The 19,822-nt window shown below is 41.5% G+C and overlaps 4 protein-coding genes across 4 annotated transcripts in view; all 4 read left to right on the top strand.

Moving 5' to 3' along the window:
* ntng2a (netrin g2a) overlaps positions 1–11,049 on the top strand; it is an 82,334-nt gene extending 71,285 nt beyond the window's left edge. Inside the window, exons 6-8 of the mRNA XM_021605360.2 lie at positions 8,149–8,316; positions 9,673–9,807; positions 10,090–11,049. Coding sequence (XP_021461035.1) covers positions 8,149–8,316; positions 9,673–9,807; positions 10,090–10,313 — 527 coding nt within the window. The 3' untranslated portion in view covers positions 10,314–11,049. The remainder of the gene's footprint in view (positions 1–8,148; positions 8,317–9,672; positions 9,808–10,089) is intronic.
* On the top strand, positions 949–8,150 carry LOC110525333 (cell wall protein DAN4). The gene is made up of 3 exons (XM_036979472.1): positions 949–2,081; positions 2,384–2,539; positions 4,570–8,150. Exons 1-3 carry the CDS (start codon positions 1,940–1,942, stop codon positions 5,313–5,315), a joined length of 1,044 nt encoding a protein of 347 aa, XP_036835367.1. The 5' UTR covers positions 949–1,939; the 3' UTR covers positions 5,316–8,150.
* A 5,040-nt stretch (positions 11,050–16,089) lies between the features above and the next one.
* Positions 16,090–16,975, top strand: LOC110525108 (histo-blood group ABO system transferase 1-like). Its single transcript, XM_021605055.2, has one exon. The coding sequence runs from the start codon at positions 16,241–16,243 to the stop codon at positions 16,574–16,576; it is 336 nt and encodes a 111-aa protein (XP_021460730.2). The 5' UTR covers positions 16,090–16,240; the 3' UTR covers positions 16,577–16,975.
* A 748-nt stretch (positions 16,976–17,723) lies between these two features.
* endog (endonuclease G) lies at positions 17,724–19,556 on the top strand. The gene is made up of 3 exons (XM_021605359.2): positions 17,724–18,426; positions 18,661–18,770; positions 18,937–19,556. The coding sequence occupies exons 1-3, from the start codon at positions 17,890–17,892 to the stop codon at positions 19,217–19,219; spliced, it is 930 nt and encodes a 309-aa protein (XP_021461034.2). The 5' UTR covers positions 17,724–17,889; the 3' UTR covers positions 19,220–19,556.
* Positions 19,557–19,822: the final 266 nt, after the last annotated feature.

Genomic DNA, 19,822 nt, shown 5'->3' with positions numbered 1-19,822 from the left:
TGTATTTGGGGAGTTTCTACCATTCTTCTCTGCAGATCCTCTCAAGCTCTGTCAGGTTAGATGGGGAGTGTTGCTTGCTGCACAGCTATTATCAGGTCTCTCCAGAGATGATCGATCGGGTTCAAGTCTGGGCTCTGGCTGGGCCACTCAAGGACATTGAGACTTGTCCCGAAGCCACTCCTGCGTTGTCTTGGCTGTGTGCTTAGGGTCCTTGTCCAGTTGGAAGGTGATCCTTCTCCCCAGTCTGAGGTCCTGAGTGCTCTTGAGCAGGATTTCATCAAGGATCTCTCTGTACTTTGCTCTGTTAATCTTTCCCTCGATCCTGACTAGTCTCCCAGTCCCTGCTGCTGAAAAACATCCCCACAGCATGACGCTGCCACTACCATGCTTCACTGTAGGGATGGTGCCAGGCTCCAGACGTGACACTTGGCATTCAAGCCAAAGAGTTCAATATTGTTTCATCAGACCAGAGAATCTTGTTTCTCATGTTCTGAGAGTCTTTAGATGCCTTTTGGCAAACTCCAAGCAGTTCTATCATTTGCATTTTACTGAGGAGTGGCTTCCATCTGGCCACTCTACCATAAATGCCTGAATGGTGGAGTGCTGCGGAGATTGTTGTCCTTCTGGAAGATTCTCCCATCTCCACAGAGGAACTCTAGAACTCTGTCAGAGTGACCATCGGGTTCTTGGTCACCTCCCTGACCAAGGCCCTTCTCCCCCGATTGCTCAGTTTGGCCAGGTGGCCAGCTCAATGGAAACAGGATGCACCTGAGCTCAATTTCGAGTCTCATAGCAAAGGGTCTGAAAACTTATGTAAATAAGGTATTTCTGTTTTTAATTTTGAATTAATATGCAAACATTTCTAAAACCCTGTTTCCACTTCGTCATTATTGGGTACTGTGTGTAGATTGCAGAGGAATTGTTTTTCTCACTTTTAGAATAAGGCTGGTAAATGTCAAGGGGTCTGAATACTTTCCGAATGCACTGTATGTACAAGGTGAAATTCATTGCATTTATGGATGACCGATGACAAATTCAACCAATGGCACATTGTAGTGGTGTTCATTTGGGGATCATATTTAGGCAGCCTTTTCCCACCTGTTGTTTGTGGGATCTTGATTTTGTATTGTTGCTTTTAAGCCCTACAAAGCTGCACATGTGTTTTGTTACTCTTTATTTGTTTTGCTGCTGGTTCACATTAATAAATAGGATGAACGCCTTCCACGCTGCACCTTGGTCCAATCCTTCCAACAACTAACTTTAGTTAGTAGTATTCAGATATGTAAATACAGATCATAAGAAAGCGGAACAGAATTGAATTCCCCACATGGATGCTATTAAGATATGCTCCAGCAGTTGTCCCAAAGTACATGCACAAACATTTCCTTAATGATATGCGCTTGTGCCTGGTGCCCAGTGTGTATTAACTCTTCCCGGCTGATAATTGGGCCTCTTTTTAAGTAAAGATTGAATTGAGAGTGTGTCCTTTTGGCCATGTGCTAATGATCAACCACTGGGGAGGGATTCTGTGTTAATAAAACATCAGCATGCCAGACAGCAGGAATGCTCCCACTGTTCCAAGTGCGCCCCACTGAATCCCAATGCGCCCATCTACAGGAGGAGGGCGAGTCGCTCCTCTCTGCCACGTCTCACTACACTACAGGGAGACTCCACGCTTAGTGCTATACCTGAACCATGTTGACGTTGACGCATAATATTAGTATGATTTGAAATATCGGACATAGGGGATAATCAAAACATGATTTGGTTATAGGCCAAGGGCAAAGAAACCAATATTGTGTGTGTAGGCATGCTTGCATGCATGTACGTGTGTGTTTTAAATGTGCGTTCATTAATTTGTGTGTGTGCTTGTATTTCTGTCTCTCAGCCAATGTACCTTTAGTTAGAAGCATAGCGTTCATTGTTAGAATACTTCAAAATGTCAGACCCTTACGAGACACTGTATGACCCCCATCATCTTCTGTGCCAAATAGACACCAGCAGCATCACTGACACAGTGACAACTGTGGTGGGTCCCACATCCAGCACGCAGCTCAGGGACTCCCTCGCTGACACAACAGGTGGGAAACTAGTGAGATGAACACACGTCTCGTAGTAGTAGTAGTAGTAGTAGTAGTAGTATAGAGTATGATCACCTCAAACTGTATATGAATTCAAAATATTTTAGTCGGGATACTTTTAGTCTCACTAGGCAAACACTAGGATTGCAGCTGTAATATGATGTTAGACAACATCTGGAGAGCATTGGTGTGTGGCTGTTGAAGTTAATGAAAGAATACCTGCCTCATGAATACACAATAAACCTCTCAACCTAACTACCTCATTACTGGCTCAGTAAATGCTCTCCAATTACTCCCTCAAGTGTTGCTTGTGGCAACTGACCAAACCTCCACTATACCAGCCACTGTGCCAGTCTCTGCCAGTCCCGACCAGACAGATAGTCCATCCTTAAACACAGTGACCTCGCCACCCCTGGAGGTAACACCCCCCACAACCACAGTGAATGCGCAGCCGAAAGGTAAGTACCCAGATACACCGGAGGAATCCCTGACCTCTGACCTTGCACCCTTACACTACATTAGCTTTGACACCTTTTTTCTGTAAATGTCTTTTTGATATTGTTTATAGATCCAAAAGTGTGAATATTGGTTAGACTATTCTTGCAATGCATCCACCTTGGACCTACTGATAGTCACAGATTTTTCTATGACCTATCATTTAGTACATTTTACAAATGTTTGGGACTATAAGGATAGCGAAACACGCCTCACTTGAAACAGATGTGTAAGAGTGACAGGCAAGAGGATCAAAAATCCTCACTGTTTGTCAGAGAAAACTCAAAGAAGCCTGTAGACCCCCTATTTACACCCATTAACCTCTTTCAGTGTGGATCACGACTGCTGGAGGCCATAGAGTGCCTTAATCTCCCCGTAGGTTGCACTGGGGTAAAGAGATTAAACATGATTACTGGGCTAAAGTAGTCCTTAAGGCACGATACGGTATGTGGGCCATGATGCTGCTCTGTTAACATCTCCATGTGCTAGGGTATTTACACTTCAGGGGTTCCTGTCTTGTGTCAGCTACTAGCTTACACTTAGTTGTGTCCCTCAGATGCTGAGTGAGTATTAGAACAGAGGCTTGTTTTTTTACTCACTGTACAGAGCCCACATTTGTAACCCCCAGATATAAAGAGACAGTGGGAGGGAATAGGGGAGTTTGGAGAGTATGGAATGCATACTTTGACAGGACCAATGATGATAAGGTAACTCTATCATTCTATGCTGTTTTTTGTCTATTTTGACAGTGACAGTTTGTAAATACTGAAGGTGAGAAGTTGGCCAGGTGTTTTCTACTCTCTTGTTTGGAAGATTAAATACCCAGCAGGCTCACTATTTCTCAGGAACTGGCAGCATGTTGATCTTATCCCAGGGATTTCTAGAACACAGATGAATGTAGCTACTTTGATTCCCTTGGGAATGTTTGATAGGAAAGAGAATGCAACAGAACGTTTCCAATCACCTGCAATAAAAACAACACCAAAGTGCTTTGTGGCATTTTACTTTTAAATCAAATGGCCATTCTGTTTGTTGCCCCCTTAGCACCTACCTCCTGCTTAGCAAGGGTCTGATTATATCCACCGGTGCATTGTGTGCATCCACCGGTGCATTGTGTGCATCCACCGGTGCATTGTGTGCATCCACCGGTTGTGTGCATCCACCGGTGCATTGTGTGCATCCACCGGTGCGTTGTGTGCATCCACCGGTGCATTGTGTGCATCCACCAGGGCGTTGTGTGCATCCACCGGTGCATTGTGTGCATCCACCGGTGCATTGTGTGCATCCACCGGTGCATTGTGTGCATCCACCGGTGCATTGTGTGCATCCACCAGGGCGTTGTGTGCATCCACCGGTGCATTGTGTGCATCCACCGGTGCATTGTGTGCATCCACCGGTGCATTGTGTGCATCCACCGGTGCATTGTGTGCACCCACCGGTGCATTGTTTGCTGCCCGCCCAGCCGGTGCTATACCTCACACCGTACAGGGAAAGTGCTGCCACTGGACACAATCAACAGCCAGGGGCGATAAATCATGAAATACGCTATCATTGTGTAACATCATCTCTTTCTGGAGCACAAGGTTGAGCCAGCATTACTGTGCTGGGGGTCAAAGCTCAAGCATTTCTGATCTATTTCTGAATAACAATTGAATGAACAGCTGCTAAATATTTCACAAGCCGAGAGAAGACCGGTCATGGTAAGGGAGACCAAAACAGGCAAAATTATGGAGCCCGTGGAGATAGATACATACATGAAACCATAACAGGATGGAGGCACAGAACACTGTGCCTGAGGTTGGGCCACAGGGCAGATGCAATGGAGTGATGATATCAGGGCATGGGGTATTCCATTTCTACTGATACTGACTGAAATGGGGGAACAGTTGGTAATGTCACTGGACAATGCCAGCGAGCCAACATCAATATATTATAGATATAGTGGTTAGTATGCCGTCTTGACAACTCATGATTTTTCTGTACACAATTGCAGTTACTCAATCATCTGAAGCAGCTGACGTCACATTTGATGCAACCATTCCAACATCAGATGGATTTACTCAAACATTAGACAGCACAATGACAACTTCTTACACAGTGACTTCTGACACCAGTCCCACAACATCTGACACCAGTACTACAATATTTTACACAGTGACTCCAACATCTGACATATTTACCACAACTTCTGGCACCATTACTTCAGCATCTGATGAATTCACTTCGACATCTGGTGTGCCCTTTCTGACATCGGACACAGTTACTCCAGTATTTGATATAGTAACACCACTAAAAAATGGATTTACCTCTGCACCTGATGCTGATACCTCAGTATCTGCTACATTTATTCCAGCATCTAATGGAGATACACTCACCTCTGACGTGGCTACTTCAGCATCTGATGGACTTATCTCAACATCTGTTGGAGCTATTTCAATACCAGGAGCAGTTCCTCCACCTCCCTACACCGTTACTTCAGCACCTGAACCTCTTTCCCGGGCACTGGTTGATGCAGCTGTTCCATCCCCTGACACAGATACCTTAACATCTGATGATCCTATCCAGGCCCCTGATGTAGTTACTACAGCTCCAGACTCATCTTCAGCAACCCCATTTCCTGACACAATTGATCAAGCTCCTGACTCAGTTGATCCAGCTCCTGATTCAGGTGATCCAGCTCCAGATTCAGGTGATCCAGCTCCTGATACTGGGGATAGTGAGAAAGGGGAAAATAAATAAGAAAATGTTAAACAGGAAACAGGTACATTGTGATATATATTTTTTCTTCCATTTATAAGTTTATACATATTCCATCAGTAAACTATGGTAACACTGCAAATATTGAAGGAACCACATTTAGAATGAAGAAAATGATACTCTAATATGCAGTTGTGCATGCAGTCTATATGCTGCTAATATGCAGTCGTGTCAGTAAGGTGTTATGACCTTCATACAGGGTGTTGCCTTAATGGCTTCATCAAATAGTTGGGGGGATAATACCTAAAGGTTCATTCGACACTAATAAAGAATGAGTAAACAGTTTGAAGTTGCTATTTATTCTGATCTCTCACAATCTCTCTGGTGTACATAGTTACCCCCAAAACTGAAGCCAAATGGGAAAGCAAAGGGAAGGTGAAAAAGAAAGAGACAAAGAAAGGTATATTGATCAACAGTAGTCTAGTAGTGTTTGTACTGTATGCTAATTCTGCTATCATTAGCCTGTCAGTTTGTAGCGGTGTCGGTAACCATCCATTTTGAATTCCCTGAACCCACTCACGGTGACTCAGCAATGGGGTTGAAGTTGACGTGTTAGTCGCCTGGTTGCTATAGGAAAACATCCCCACTGGGGGGTCAGAGTGCAAATAGATAATTGATGGACAAAATAGGAGTAGAAAAGCATTGAGACATTTTTTGGGCTGAGCCCATGTCCCAGTAAGATACCTGATCCATGGTTTCATGAGGCTATTGACTCAAAGCACCAGGCTGCTAACATGCATTAGGAGTTGTGTGTGTGTGTGTGTGTGTGTGTGTGTGTGTGTGTGTGTGTGTGTGTGTGTGTGTGTGTGTGTGTGTGTGTGTGTGTGTGTGTGTGTGTGTGTGTGTGTGTGTGTGTATGAAACCTAATGTATTTTTGTTGTTGACATGTTACAGAATGGGCCACATAGTATTGTGTGGGTGATTCTGTCACCACTTAGACTCCACTCATCAGCCGTAGATGAACCAGTATTGAAAACTAACTTTGGACTGTGATTACTATCACTTCAGGGTGGTGTTCATTAGGCACTAAAACTGAAGAAAACAGACTGAAGCTAATTTTTGTTTTCAGTTGTATAGAAACATTACCGGTACACTTTTTTTCCATTGCGTTCCCTAATATACACATCCCTAGTAAGGCCTCTTACTGCTGGTGAGGTGGATTGTCTGTTTGGGAATGAGATGTTGTTCTGGTAGAGCAGTAAATAGCTATACTTTGTTAATTACTGAACGCTGTAATGCACAATGCTTTGTGTTAATGGGTAGATTTACATGGTTGATAACTATTTATGGATTGTATGCTGTCTTTGTCTGTGAATCCTGTGAGATGTCTGACAGTGACTCACTATTAGCAAGTCGTAACCTCTTGTGTTTGGCAGACATTTTGATTTTAGTGGTCATTATATTTCAGCGACTACGTAGTAGAGGCGTGTTCACATGGGCATGTTAGTATTAGCTATAACTCAGTTAAATATATGCTTTATTTCTCAAGCGGTTGTCAAACTGTTGATTCCTGGTGGGTCCAAATACAGCCAGTCTGAGGTTGCATACATCCAGTTTCAAGGTAAGAAATCATTTCCCGCATTAGATCTGTTTGGACAAGACAACTGTGGAAAAATGGCCAAAGTTTGCCAATTATTTTCCTTCATTCATTCATCTTTTGTTGTTTCCATGCGTTTCTTTGTTGCATTTTGGTGTTCTGTTTGTTTCATAAGGTAAGCAACTAATTTCCGTTCCATTTTAGTAATACTGTCGTTCCTTTTTATTGTGAACTTAAGGAAATCTCACAACCTATAGCGTCTATGTTTCCACTGATTGCGTAATGTGATTAGTGTGGATGTCTGTTTAACTGTGGATTAATTTGTGAGACAGTGGCCATTCTTTCAACAAACTGTAGGGTAATTGGCCCATTCATATTTGATAAGCTGTTCTTGCCCCCCCCCCCCCCCCGTCCCCCCGTCCCCCCGTCCCACTGCTCTACTCTGTGGCACAGCAGGTCTTCATATTGCACCAGCAGCATCTTCAAAATAACATGTCAATAATGAATCCCCTCTAAACAAAGAGATGTAACATGATGCCTGATTAAACAACTAAACCATAATCTAAATCTCCTTGTAAATGTAGCATTATTTAGCTTCTTGTAGTATAATGGAACAAACTGGTAATGCATAATAAGCTCCATTATGACGATCAATTGATCAAGACTGTAATGCAGACAAAATTGAAACAACTTATTTGGTGTATTTGCGCTACCATTAATTACGTTACACCTCTGTAAATCAATGTACAGTATTGAGGCCGGATCGTTAGCTGGTTAAATAATGCAGATTTGGACTTATTGAGGTCAATGGATTTCCCATGGGGCCACAAAGTCAGGAAGTGGTTTCTGAACCACTGAAGCATAATTCAGGCCTATGGATCCTGCTATGTCTTATCCATTTGGCTTTTGAATAATGAGTGAAACAGTTAAGTTGTGCACTTAGAAATACATTTGCTATCTAGAATCTTGAAGGGTTCTTCGGCTGTCCCTATAGGTGAACCCTTTGAATAACCTTTTTTTAGTTGCAGGTCTAACCCTTTTGGGTTGAATATAGAACCCTTTCCACAGTGGGTTCTACATGGAACCCAAAAGGGTTCTACATGGAACCAAAAAGGGTTCTCCTATGGGGACAGCCAAATAACCCGTTTGGAAACATTTTTCTAAGAGTGTAGAGTGAATAACTTTGAGTGCTACCTCTGAGTTTGAATTGTTTGAATTGGACCATTCCTCCTCCTCCTCCTCCTCCACTAACCCTACTCCGCTCTTTCCCCTTGTCAGACTGTGAGTGCTATGGCCACTCGAACCGCTGCAGTTATATTGACTTTATCAACATCGTGACTTGTGTCAGCTGCAAACACAACACTAGGGGGCAGAACTGTCAGCACTGTCGACTGGGATACTTCCGGAATATCTCTGCCGAGCTGGACGATGACAACGTTTGTATAGGTCAGGACCTCTCATCAGTTCCTTAATGTACATTACACAATGATATGCACAGTGGAAAATGTTTGATAAAGGCAAAACAAGACATTGTGTATTACCTTCAATCCCTACGAATCACCTGCAAATCTGTGATGTCTCCTGTATTAAAGCATGATCCTTTGAGCCTATAACAGCTAAATAGAATCATTATAGCTAGCTAATCATTTATTCAGAAAAGGTTGAAAACATTGCGATTCATACCATAGTAGCCTAAAATGCTAAGGAATTACAATTACACCTGCTGGCTCTAAATGAATCAGCATACAATGTTTGTAAAACAGCATATGTAACAATACATGAAGGTACCCTGTCTAAAGTTGTTAACTGTTACGTTGTTAAGTATACTTTAAATGCTCTTTTCACATCTATATTAGAATTGTGTTGGTGGAGCCCATTGTCATGCATCCCATTCGACTCCCCATTTATCATAGATAAGATGAAAAAAATGACTGTAACTAAAGAATACAGCCAGTGTCTAAATTAAATGTAACTGTCGACAATTTTAAACAGCATGCAACATTCAGGTGTATTTATAAACAAATGATTTGTAAACCAAGAAAATTACAATTACACAAATTCAACCAATGAGGTTTAATGATTTATTACTGATTTATATATATACTCATGATAAATAGTCTATGAAAGTATACACTTTTCAGCCCCTTTATAAACCCTTGATTAACATTTTACTACATAAATACAGTATCACTACACAAAGTACTGCACAGTGCCGAGCAAGAATGACACAATGGCACACTGACACCTACTGGAGGATCTATCATACACAACAGCAATACTGTTAGTACTGTTGTGATCTATTGGACATTCTACATTTTGCAATGGAATCAAAATCAGGCACTTTTCTTACTTGACAAATTCCCCCGTTTCAGTCCATTTCCTTCTGTTTGGTAGTGAATGAAGACGACCCTGTCCTACCTTGTACTAAAGTAATATGTACTAAAGTAATAATACATGTACTGAGGTAATATACTGTAATATTACAGAGAAATGGTAAAGCAATGCCTCAGGCTGTCAAAGTTTCCTCAGGCTGTCAAAGTTTCCTCAGGCTGTCAACGTTTCCTCAGACTGAGAGATGTGTCAGGAAGTAAACACAATGTTCCTTCATGTAAAATGATTTAACGTGCATAGAATGGTCAGTATAATACCACTGACATGTTTATGTTGATGTAGGTCTATGTGACCGGGGCTAGTGACACTGCTGTTTCAACTAGATTGATGAGCACTTGGCTTATTTAGATGTGCTGTGCTGTATTTCTACCCTCACTAAAACAGCAATGTCTTGTTAATCCCTTTGTGCAGAGTGTAACTGTAACCAGCTGGGGTCCTTCCACGCCCGCTGCAACGAGACAGGGTACTGCCAGTGTAGGGATGGCTCCACTGGGACAAAGTGCGATGACTGCCTGCCTGGATACAGCTGGAGACAAGGCTGCTCCCGTAAGGAGTGTGTGTGTGTGTGTGTGTGAGCACCATGTGAGCGCCATTAGCCATGAGTCCTTTGCAAGGTTGTGTAACAATCTAGCAAGCTTTACTGTATAATCGCTAATTCAAGATAACATTTGAACTGTACAGGTAAGGTCAGAACAGGTGTCTTGTTAATGTACAGTAATTGTTGCCAGAACCAGAGTATCCTGTATTGTTTCTAGGCATGAGGCATTCAGCAGGCCACTTAGTTTCCTCCCTCCTTATTGTCCATCTCCTCCCTGTCTCCCCTCGTAGCCAACGTCTGTGACGACGACATGCTGCTGTGCCAGAATGGAGGCACCTGCTTCCAGAACCAGAAGTGTCTGTGTCTGCCAGAGTACAAGGGCCTGCTGTGTGAGCAGCTGCTCTGTGAGGGAGAGAGGGGCTGCAGCGGTGCCTCTGCCTCCTACCTCAGCCTGGTTGCCATGCTGAGTTGCCTTCTAGCCAACGCCCTGCTTAGACAAGTCACTGCTTGCTGAGCTACACCCGGGACAGCTGGAGTACACCTGGCTACATTTTTGTGATCCGCCATTCGCAGTGCTTAGCTCAGTCTAACTGTGCTGTTGCATTCTGGGAGAGTGTTTGAGGGCTCCAGCCCCCCTGTCACCTTCGCCACGATGAGACAGAGAGAGTTCCTCTCTCTCTATGAATGCCAGTGCTGAAAGAACTTATACCAAAAAAACAAAATCACTATCTTAGAAAAGTTTAGAGCGAATTGTATTGTCGTACATCTAAGTTTGTTCTCACTGAAATACTGCACTTACCCAATTTGCTTTCTGAACAGAGATGGCTGTAATCACTGCTGAGGCCTACTAATGCCAAGTTTATCTTACTCTCAAATTCACGTTTCCTTACTTTGCTGCATAGTTTATTTGTTTCCTGGAACAATCATTGAACTGAAAAGTGGAGAAAAAGTTAACTTTTTTTTTTTTTTTACCAGAGTTGATGTTTCAGTAGCTTGTGGTGGAGAATCAATTGTCGCATGGAAATCATGAAGCAAAGAGAGAGAGAGTATAACCTATCCAAATCAAGCAAATCTATGTATGAATATTTTTTTGTAGAAATTGTTATTTTTGTTCCAAGTAAACGTTATCATTCTGAAGAAAATGACCCATGATGAGCTTTTTATTATTGTAAAGATTCCTGAGAATGTGACTGTTAGATGACGTTCCTGATGCCATTACAGGAATAAAGCCTGAAGGTCTGAAAGTTGAAGAATTCAGTCCAAGGTTTTATCCAGCACACACACACACACACACACACACACACACACACACACACTTGCGCTCTCTCTAATAGGTGAATATAATACTTCTAGAGGAACACATTTCTGGAACCTAGCTTTAGATATTTATTTTTACTTGTTATTACATTACACGTTGAGATCACAAACGGGCATTATCACGTATGTCTCTAACAAAACATGTACAATGCTAGAGCTGCAATTAGGTGATTGATTTAGGTCACACAATATGAAACCATGACATTGATACTACAGTATTATGATATGACACCATGACATTGATACTACAGTATTATGATATGAAGCCATGACATTGATACTACAGTATTATGATATGAAACCACGACATTGATACTACAGTATTATGATTTTCTATGTATCCTTATCCTGAGCATCAGAAACCTGGTATGCAAGGGACATCATATCTGGATATGTGTCATGAAATTCTGTTTTGAAACTGTATATGAAATGTGAGAGCCTATATCCAAAATGAACAAGATCCCAGGTCTGGATTTTAGCAGCCAATGATTTGTTGGATGACAGTTGTAAAGAACAAAATAAGATTGAGACACTACAAATCCTCAATGGAAGAAGAGCACCGCAGTCAGAAAATAAGGTGTGCAAAATCTTCTATTTTGGGTTTGTGATTTTTTTATATTTTGTGTTTGTGACCTATTATAGAATATTAGCTCAAGTATTGTGGAGCTCCTGTTCGTCTTATAGAATATTAGCTCGAAAGTATTGTGGAGCTCCTGTTCGGCTTATAGAATATTAGCTCAAGTATTGTGGAGCTCCTGTTCGTCTTATAGAATATTAGCTCAAGTATTGTGGAGCTCCTGTTCGTCTTATAGAATATTAGCTTGAAAGTATTGTGGAGCTCCTGTTCGTCTTATAGAATATTAGCTCGAAAGTATTGTGGAGCTCCTGTTCGTCTTATAGAATATTAGCTTGAAAGTATTGTGGAGCTCCTGTTCGTCTTATAGAATATTAGCTCGAAAGTATTGTGGAGCTCCTGTTCGGCTTATAGAATATTCGCTCTAAAGTATTGTGGAGCTCCTGTTCGGCTTATAGAATATTCTCTCTAAAGTATTGTGGAGCTCCTGCACCTAAATATAAACAGTAGCGGTACCCAAAATGAGTACCGGCACCTACAGTATTTCAGTCAACGTCAAGCACATGCTATTAACTCTGGGTGTCCAGTTCCCTTCTTGACTTTCTCTTCCACTAAATGATATGTTTAATATTCAAGCACTATGCCTATTATTGACATTTCAGAGTCAGGGATCAATCGATCATTGGGCAAGGAAAGAAAATGGATGTCAAAGAAACCTGGAGACAAATAAAAGTAGAGGTCACCTCTCCTGACAGGTGAGTCATTCAATGTAATTTCAGTAATGTAAAACCTCATTTCCATTCTTGGAATTAAATAAAATTGTTGTTGTTTTTAGACGTGTCTACACACAGCACAAATGTGTGAATCCAAGGTAACAGTTCATTCACTGTGTTTGCAAACGTAAAATTATGAATTGCTGAAATCTAATAGAAAAAGAAAAGCAATATGCCAAATGTAGAAGATAGAAAATACTATGATAATGATCTGACTTCCTCAGACACTGCAGAACTGAAGAGCAGGTGTTCTGACAGCGACGTCGTGGTTGGCACCCATCATCTGGGAGTGCACCTTCAATTTAGACATCATTGACAACATGTATCAAAAACGTTACTATAGCAACTACGATTTTTGCTGTTGGAAAGTAAATACATATTAAGGAATTAAACCAAATGAGTTGAGTTGTTTTCAATGTTTTTCTGAATTATAATACCTGTTATTATTTGAACTTAATTGACATTTTATTTGATGTGATTGGCAGGTACATTCGCTTCCTTGGGACATTTTTGGTGACGGCAGAGCATAACTATTTGTTTGGGTTTAGAGTCCACTATTATATATTCAGTGACCGAACCCAGGAGGTTCCAGCCATACCCATGGCCTCTGGGATGTCCCTTACCCTGATCCTGGTACCCAGGTTTACACACTGGCAGGAGGATGGAATTCATCAAGAAAACCATGTAAGAAGTGGTACATTTCCCAATGATCTCAAAACAGCTTGGTTGGTTCCGCTCCACAAGAAGAGCAGTAAAACAAATGTAGAAAACTACAGGCCTGTGTCACCTTATCCAAAGTTGTAGAGATTTGTTTTTAATCAACTTGAGGGATACCTTCTCGAGCACAAACTTCTTTATGAACTACAATCTGGCTTTGGAACAGCTCACTCTACTGATTCTTGCCTTATCCACCTTTTTGACTACATTAAGCAGAAAGGTGAGAAGGGGAACTACACAGGTATGGTCATGTTAGACTTACAGAAAGCTTTTAACACTGTGGACCATGATATTCTCCTGATGAAACTGAAATGCATGGGTCTAAATGACGTAGCAGGGAATTGGTTTAGGTCTTATCTGATCAACAAAACACAAGTATTGTAACATCTGCGTCCAACTCACACTCCCAAACACTTAGATCCCCGGAACGCAGCCCACTTTCCAGCTCACTCTTTCCAGCTCACTCTGCAGATCCCAATCATCGTAATTCTAATCACCTGTTCACACACCTACATGTCATCATCCCACAGTATTTAGTTCAGTTTCTTGCACCCCATCACTGTGAGGTATTGTTCGTTTTGAGACACACTTTTTCGGAGCGCTGTGTTTTTCACGTCCTTCTCTCCTCCCGTGTATGATAGTCTGCCTCACGATGCCTTTTGCCTATTCCCTGCCTGTACTGTTGCCATTTTTGGACCTACCGTGTATGACCTTCTGCCTGCCCCTGGACCCAGCTACCTGCCTCCTCCTATGGTCCCTTTCACTAAACACCTGTTGCGCTCTGCGCTTGAAACCAGCTCTCTGTTTCCCTTGTGTTTATTGCAAGTATGTAATGTTGGTGATGTTCTGTCAGAGGCCAAAGAAAAACCCTGTGGAGTACCGCATAGATTCCATTTTTTTTCTTTATATAAGAAATTGTAGTTCTTATATACGTTAATGATATGCCAGATACAGTAAAGAGCAAACTCCTGCTTTATGCTGATGATTCAACCATACTTAAACTCAGCAAAAAAAGCAATGTCCTCTCACTGTCAACTGTATTAATTTTCAGCAAACTGGACATATGTAAATATTTGTATGAACATAAGATTCAACAACTGAGACATAAACTGAACAAGTTCCACAGACATGTGACTGACAGAAATGGAATGTGTCACTGAACAAAGGTGGGGTCAAAATCAAAAGTAACAGCCAGTCAGTTGCAGGTGATGTCTGGTGAGGACTTGCCTTTACAACAGGCCTACAAGCCCTCAGTCCAGCCTCTCTCAGCCTATTGCGGACAGTCTGAGCACCGATGGAGGGATTGTGCGTTCCTGGTGTAACTCAGACAGTTGTTGTTGCCATCCTTTACCTGTCCCGCAGGTGTGATGTTCGGATGTACCAATCTTGTGCAAGTGTTGTTACACGTGGTCTGCCACTGTGAGGATGATCAGCTGTCCGTCCTGTCTCTCTGTAGTGCTGTCTTAGGCGTCTCACAGTACGGACATTGTAATTTATTGCCCTGGCCACATCTGCAGTCCTCATGCCTCCTTGCAGTATGCCTATGGCACGTTCACGCAGATGAGCAGGGACCCTGGGCATCTTTTTTTGTGTGTTTTTCAGAGTCAGTAGAAAGGCCTATTTAGTGTCCTAAGTTTTCATAACTGTGACCTTAATTGCCTACCGTCTGTAAGCTGTTAGTGTCTTAACAACCATTCCACAGGTGCATGTTCATTAATTGTTTATGGTTCATTGAACAAGCATGGGAAACAGTGTTTAAACCCTTTACAATGAAGATCTGTGAAGTTATTTGGGTTTTTACGAATTATCTTTGAAAGACAGGGTCCTGAAAAAGGGACATTTCTTTTTTTGCTGAGTTTAGTATCAGGGAAGGATACATTTTACATAGAGGAGACCCTGAGTAAGGAATTGGTTGACTGACAACAAATTGTCGCACATTTGGGAAAAACTTAATAGATTTTGTTTGGAACAAAACGTAGATTGCTTAGGGCTGACAAGATAAAGGTAAACTGTGCAGGCAAAGAGATTGAATCTAAAACAAGTGTAACTTATCTTGGTGTGTCCTTAGATCAATCCCTTTCCGGAGACCTGATTTCTGCTAAAATTCTTCCTAAAATGGCAAACAAATTGAAATATTGTAACACTATATATTTTAACATTAAAGTTAAGAAACTGCTCATCTCAACCTTGATTCAGTGTAATTTTGTTTATGCCTGCTCTGCTTGGTATAGTGGGCTATAAATAAGCTGAAAAGAAGAATGCATGTCATGCAAAATAATGTTGTCAGGTATATGCTGAATGTCCCCCCCTAGGACCCACATAGGGGTACAGAAGTTATGGGAGGTGGCCTTGTTGCTTTTGGAGTCCAGTGTGGACCAACTTAAACTTAATATTTTTTACATCTTAAATCTTGCCTCAGGTTATATGAAAAACCACATTGATATGGTATATAACCAGCACAGATTCAATACCAGACCTGGTGTTATGTCTTGTAAACTCCTAAGAGTAAACAGTACTGCGAGGAGCACGTTTTTCCATACAGGCATTTGTCTATGGAATAGCCTCCCCTTAGAGATCCAAGTAAAGAAAAAGTCAAAATAGCTTTAAAAAGCAGGCAAAGGTTTTCATTTGGACAAGATTGTCTAAGTAAGAGAAACCACTCCACTGCCTCTTGTGACCACCTACTGCTGGTCAGGTGTATTTATTTTGAAGGATTGGTATGATGTTCAATGAATAGATTGTTTTAATGTGAAATGAATATGGTTGATTTTTAAGGTTAGGGAAAAGTGCAGTGAATAGTGTCACTTTTTAGGATGTCAATATAAATGAATGTATTTATAGTTGGTTGTCATTTTGTCTTGCCTTTTAATCATTATATGTATTGTTTTAACCACTGAGAACCAATTTGGAAACAAGCGTTTTAATGAATACTTTCAAGTGATATCCTCTGGGTCCACATTGTTAATTTTGTTGTATATGTCTGTTACCCAAAATAATTCCAATTAAATTCAAGAAAGGATTCGAAAAGAGGCCCACTTCCTGTTTTGTCTGGATGTGGACATGAAGTTTTACCAGCGCTGGGAGGCTGAGGTGCTCAGCCAGCTTGTAGCTGCAGTTCACCTATCTTACTACTATGAGAGCTGGGACAAGTTCCCCTACGAATGCAGACCTGCCTCATTATCCTTTGTGCCCCTGAATGAGGGGGACTTCTACTATGCCAGAGCAGTGTTTGGAGGGACTGTGGAGGAGGTCCACAAGCTGACTAGGACATGCCAGGAGCATCTGGACAGAGACAGGGTTAATGTTATAGAGGCAGCGTGGCAAGAGGCGAAACATCTCAACTGCTACCTTATCTACAACAAACCCACCCGGCTGCTCTCCCCTGAGTACATATAAGGAGTCATGATGCACCTGAGATCAAGGTCATAAAGCTGGCCTCTGTCATTAAGAATAACGTAGAAATACGACAATGTAAAAATGTAGAGGGTCAATAACCTCAGTTTCAGATGAAAAACAAAAACGTGAAATACAAATTATTTTAAACAGAGGTTGATCTGCTTTGCTCTTATACTCAATATTATTAGGAACTTTGTTTTGTAAGTTCGCTTTTTTCATTCATATTTTGTTGTATTAAGGCCACAAAAGACAACAGTCAGAAATGTTATAATGACTGAATTGATTAATTAAAGATGATCTACCACCACCAATGTATTTTGTCAAACTGAATGCGTTGGTCACATGTTGTTGGTATAGTCAGAGCCATACAATTGTACAGTGCTTTCCGAATGTATTCATACCCCTTGACTTATTCCACATTTTGTTGTGTTATAGCCTGAATTCAAAATTGATAACATGTAATTGTTTTCTCACCCATGTATACACACAATACCCCATAATGACAAAGTGAAAACATGTTTTTAGAAATGTTTCCAAATGTATTGAAAATAAATACAGAAATATCTAATTTACACAAGTATTCACACCCCATTTCTATGACACTCCAAATTGAGTTTAAGTGTATCGAATTCCCTTTGATCAACCTTGAGGCGTCACTACAACTTGATTGGAGTCCACTTGTGGCCAATTCAATTGTTTGGACATGATGTAGAAAATCTGTGGAAAGACTTGAAGTTTGCTGTTTACCGCCACTCCCCATCAAATTTAACAGAGCTTGAGAACATATGCAAGGAAGAATGGGAGAAGATCCCAAATTCCAGTGCTAAGCTGATACAAACATACCCAAGATGACTCAAAGCTGTAATCACCGCCAAATGTGTAGTATTGACTCAGGGGTCTGAATACTTATGCAAATGTGATGTTTAATTTTCAATAAATTTGCTAAAATGTATAAACATTTTCACTTTGTCATTAAGGGGTATTGTGTGTAGATGGGTGAGGAAAACAAATATTTGTAATCCATTTTGAGTTCAGGCTGTAACAACAAAATGTGAAATACATCAAGGGGTATAAATACTTTCTGAAGGCACCGTAGTTTACGCTGTACTAGAGCCTACTAAATTGTGTATTGTACCTTTAAGACGCAGCTACTGAAAGCGTCATATCCATGCGCCCATTCCATAACAGCAAGTATTGAAAAAGAAACGAGCATGTGGAAATGTGTGATATGAAATTAACTTTTTATGTAGCTGATTGTTGAAAAAGCGGTAACGACTTGGTAATAGTTTGTGGTAATTATTCCGGTGCATAAAATGTATCGTGTTATCTGTTCTAAGTGGTTTATCTCCGGCGTGTCCTTGACTGTGGGAGCGGCTATTGGTGCGTCTCTGAATGGAGATTCGACGAATAGATGCATAAATCCGAGCCAAGGATTACTCAATCGAGTACCCGTTATTCCTATTCCAAGTGTGGACGCAGCAACCGACCTTACCACGTACCAAGGAGGCGGTCAAATGGTAGGGTCCCGATCAACAGCTGCAATGAAGTACGGCTTCCCATCTCTCGCCAATATCAAGACGAGGGAGTCCTACGTGACATCTTATGATCCCAGAAACAGGACTGCTGCATGGGTTATAGAGCAACTCAGTCCTGATGGCTTGACAGGACCTTCAGATAGGAAATTTTGCGACTTTAAAGAGGATGATACGGTGCACGTATACCACAGGGCTACCAATGCAGACTACAGAGGCAGTGGATTTGACAGGGGGCATTTGGCAGCAGCTGCCAATCACAAATGGAATCAAAAGGCAATGGATGACACGTTCTATCTCAGTAATGTCTCACCACAGGCAAGTCATGTATTGTGGGGAAACATGGCATATTAGGCAATGTGAAGATGAATAAGTGTTACACAGTGTGCGAGTGGTAAAGGTGGCAATATAAGTGTGCAGTTTAAAACACTAATGATGAGTCAAAAAGGCTTCTGAATTCCATGTAGCTACACTTCCGGAGCAAAGTGCATGAATCAATGAATGGCTGTTCAAGAAAATCAAGTTTATTTTATTCACCTCGTCTTCCCCTAGAACCCAAATTTAAATCAAAATGCATGGAACAACTTGGAGCAGTACTGCCGTTCACTTACCAAGCACTACATGAATGTGTTTGTGTGCACGGGACCACTTTATCTGCCCAGGTGAGTGTCATTTGAAACAGACTTCCATAACAAACATAATGGTATTTTTCAGTGTTGCCATCTTAAACGCCATTCACACAGTGATCTGCTTTTGCAAACAGGCATTATGCAAGCATCATGATCTGTGTGAATGGGGTTCATAACTGTTCCTTCTCTCTGCTTATAGACAGGAACCAGATGGGAAAATGTATGTGAAGTACCAGGTGATGGGGAGGAACCATGTGGCGGTCCCCACCCATTTCTTCAAGGTGGTGATCCTGGAGAAGCAGAGGGGAGAGGTGGAGCTGCGCTCGTATGTGATGCCCAACACACCTGTGGATAACAAGATTCCTCTGGAGCGCTTCCTGGTGCCCATCGAGAGCATTGAGAGAGCCTCAGGACTGCTCTTTGTACCCAACATTATGAAGAGGACAAACAGCCTGCTGGCTATCACTGCTGGAGGCAAATGAGTCTGGTCAGCTCTGTGTAGTGTGGTGGGTCTGGTTCATTAGGGCACACTGTAGCAAAAATGTTAGAATTGAAAACAAACATTTTCATTGGACAGTACTGACCCGTTTCACTCTATTTTTAAGTTTACTTTCATTTTTGTCTGCTGAACACAACCATGGTCATTCAGCTCTGTGTCGTGTGATGACCATCCTCAGTAAGGTTTACATGTGACTGCACCAAACCCATCTGCTTTATCAATGTAGTGCTTATCTTGCATTGAATTAAACAATAAGGGAAACAATCCAATTATTGTCCAGTAGGATGTGATGCTAATAAATATTTAGGAGCATTAGACTAGTTCTGAATGATTCTTGCTTATTATTTTTGACTATCCAAAGGGGACACACATCTTCACATTAAATAAGCTGTTCCATCTTTGAAAAGAGTGGGGGCTGGCCCTGATACTGGAAAAGGACCAAGCAGAAATGCTGAAGGCAGGGCTTACACTTTCTAAAGTACTGTTTTGTTCTACTAGTCTTGGTCTTATTACTGTACCATTCTAGTGATGGAAACATGTCAACCCCTTGATAAAAAGAAAACATCCATATTTCTGTGCATTTTGG

This window comes from Oncorhynchus mykiss, chromosome 6 (genome assembly GCF_013265735.2).
Source record: "Oncorhynchus mykiss isolate Arlee chromosome 6, USDA_OmykA_1.1, whole genome shotgun sequence".
Classification (NCBI taxonomy): domain Eukaryota; kingdom Metazoa; phylum Chordata; class Actinopteri; order Salmoniformes; family Salmonidae; genus Oncorhynchus; species Oncorhynchus mykiss.
The sequence above is the reverse complement of the archived record's forward strand: the minus strand, read 5'-3'. Positions and strand labels throughout refer to the sequence as shown.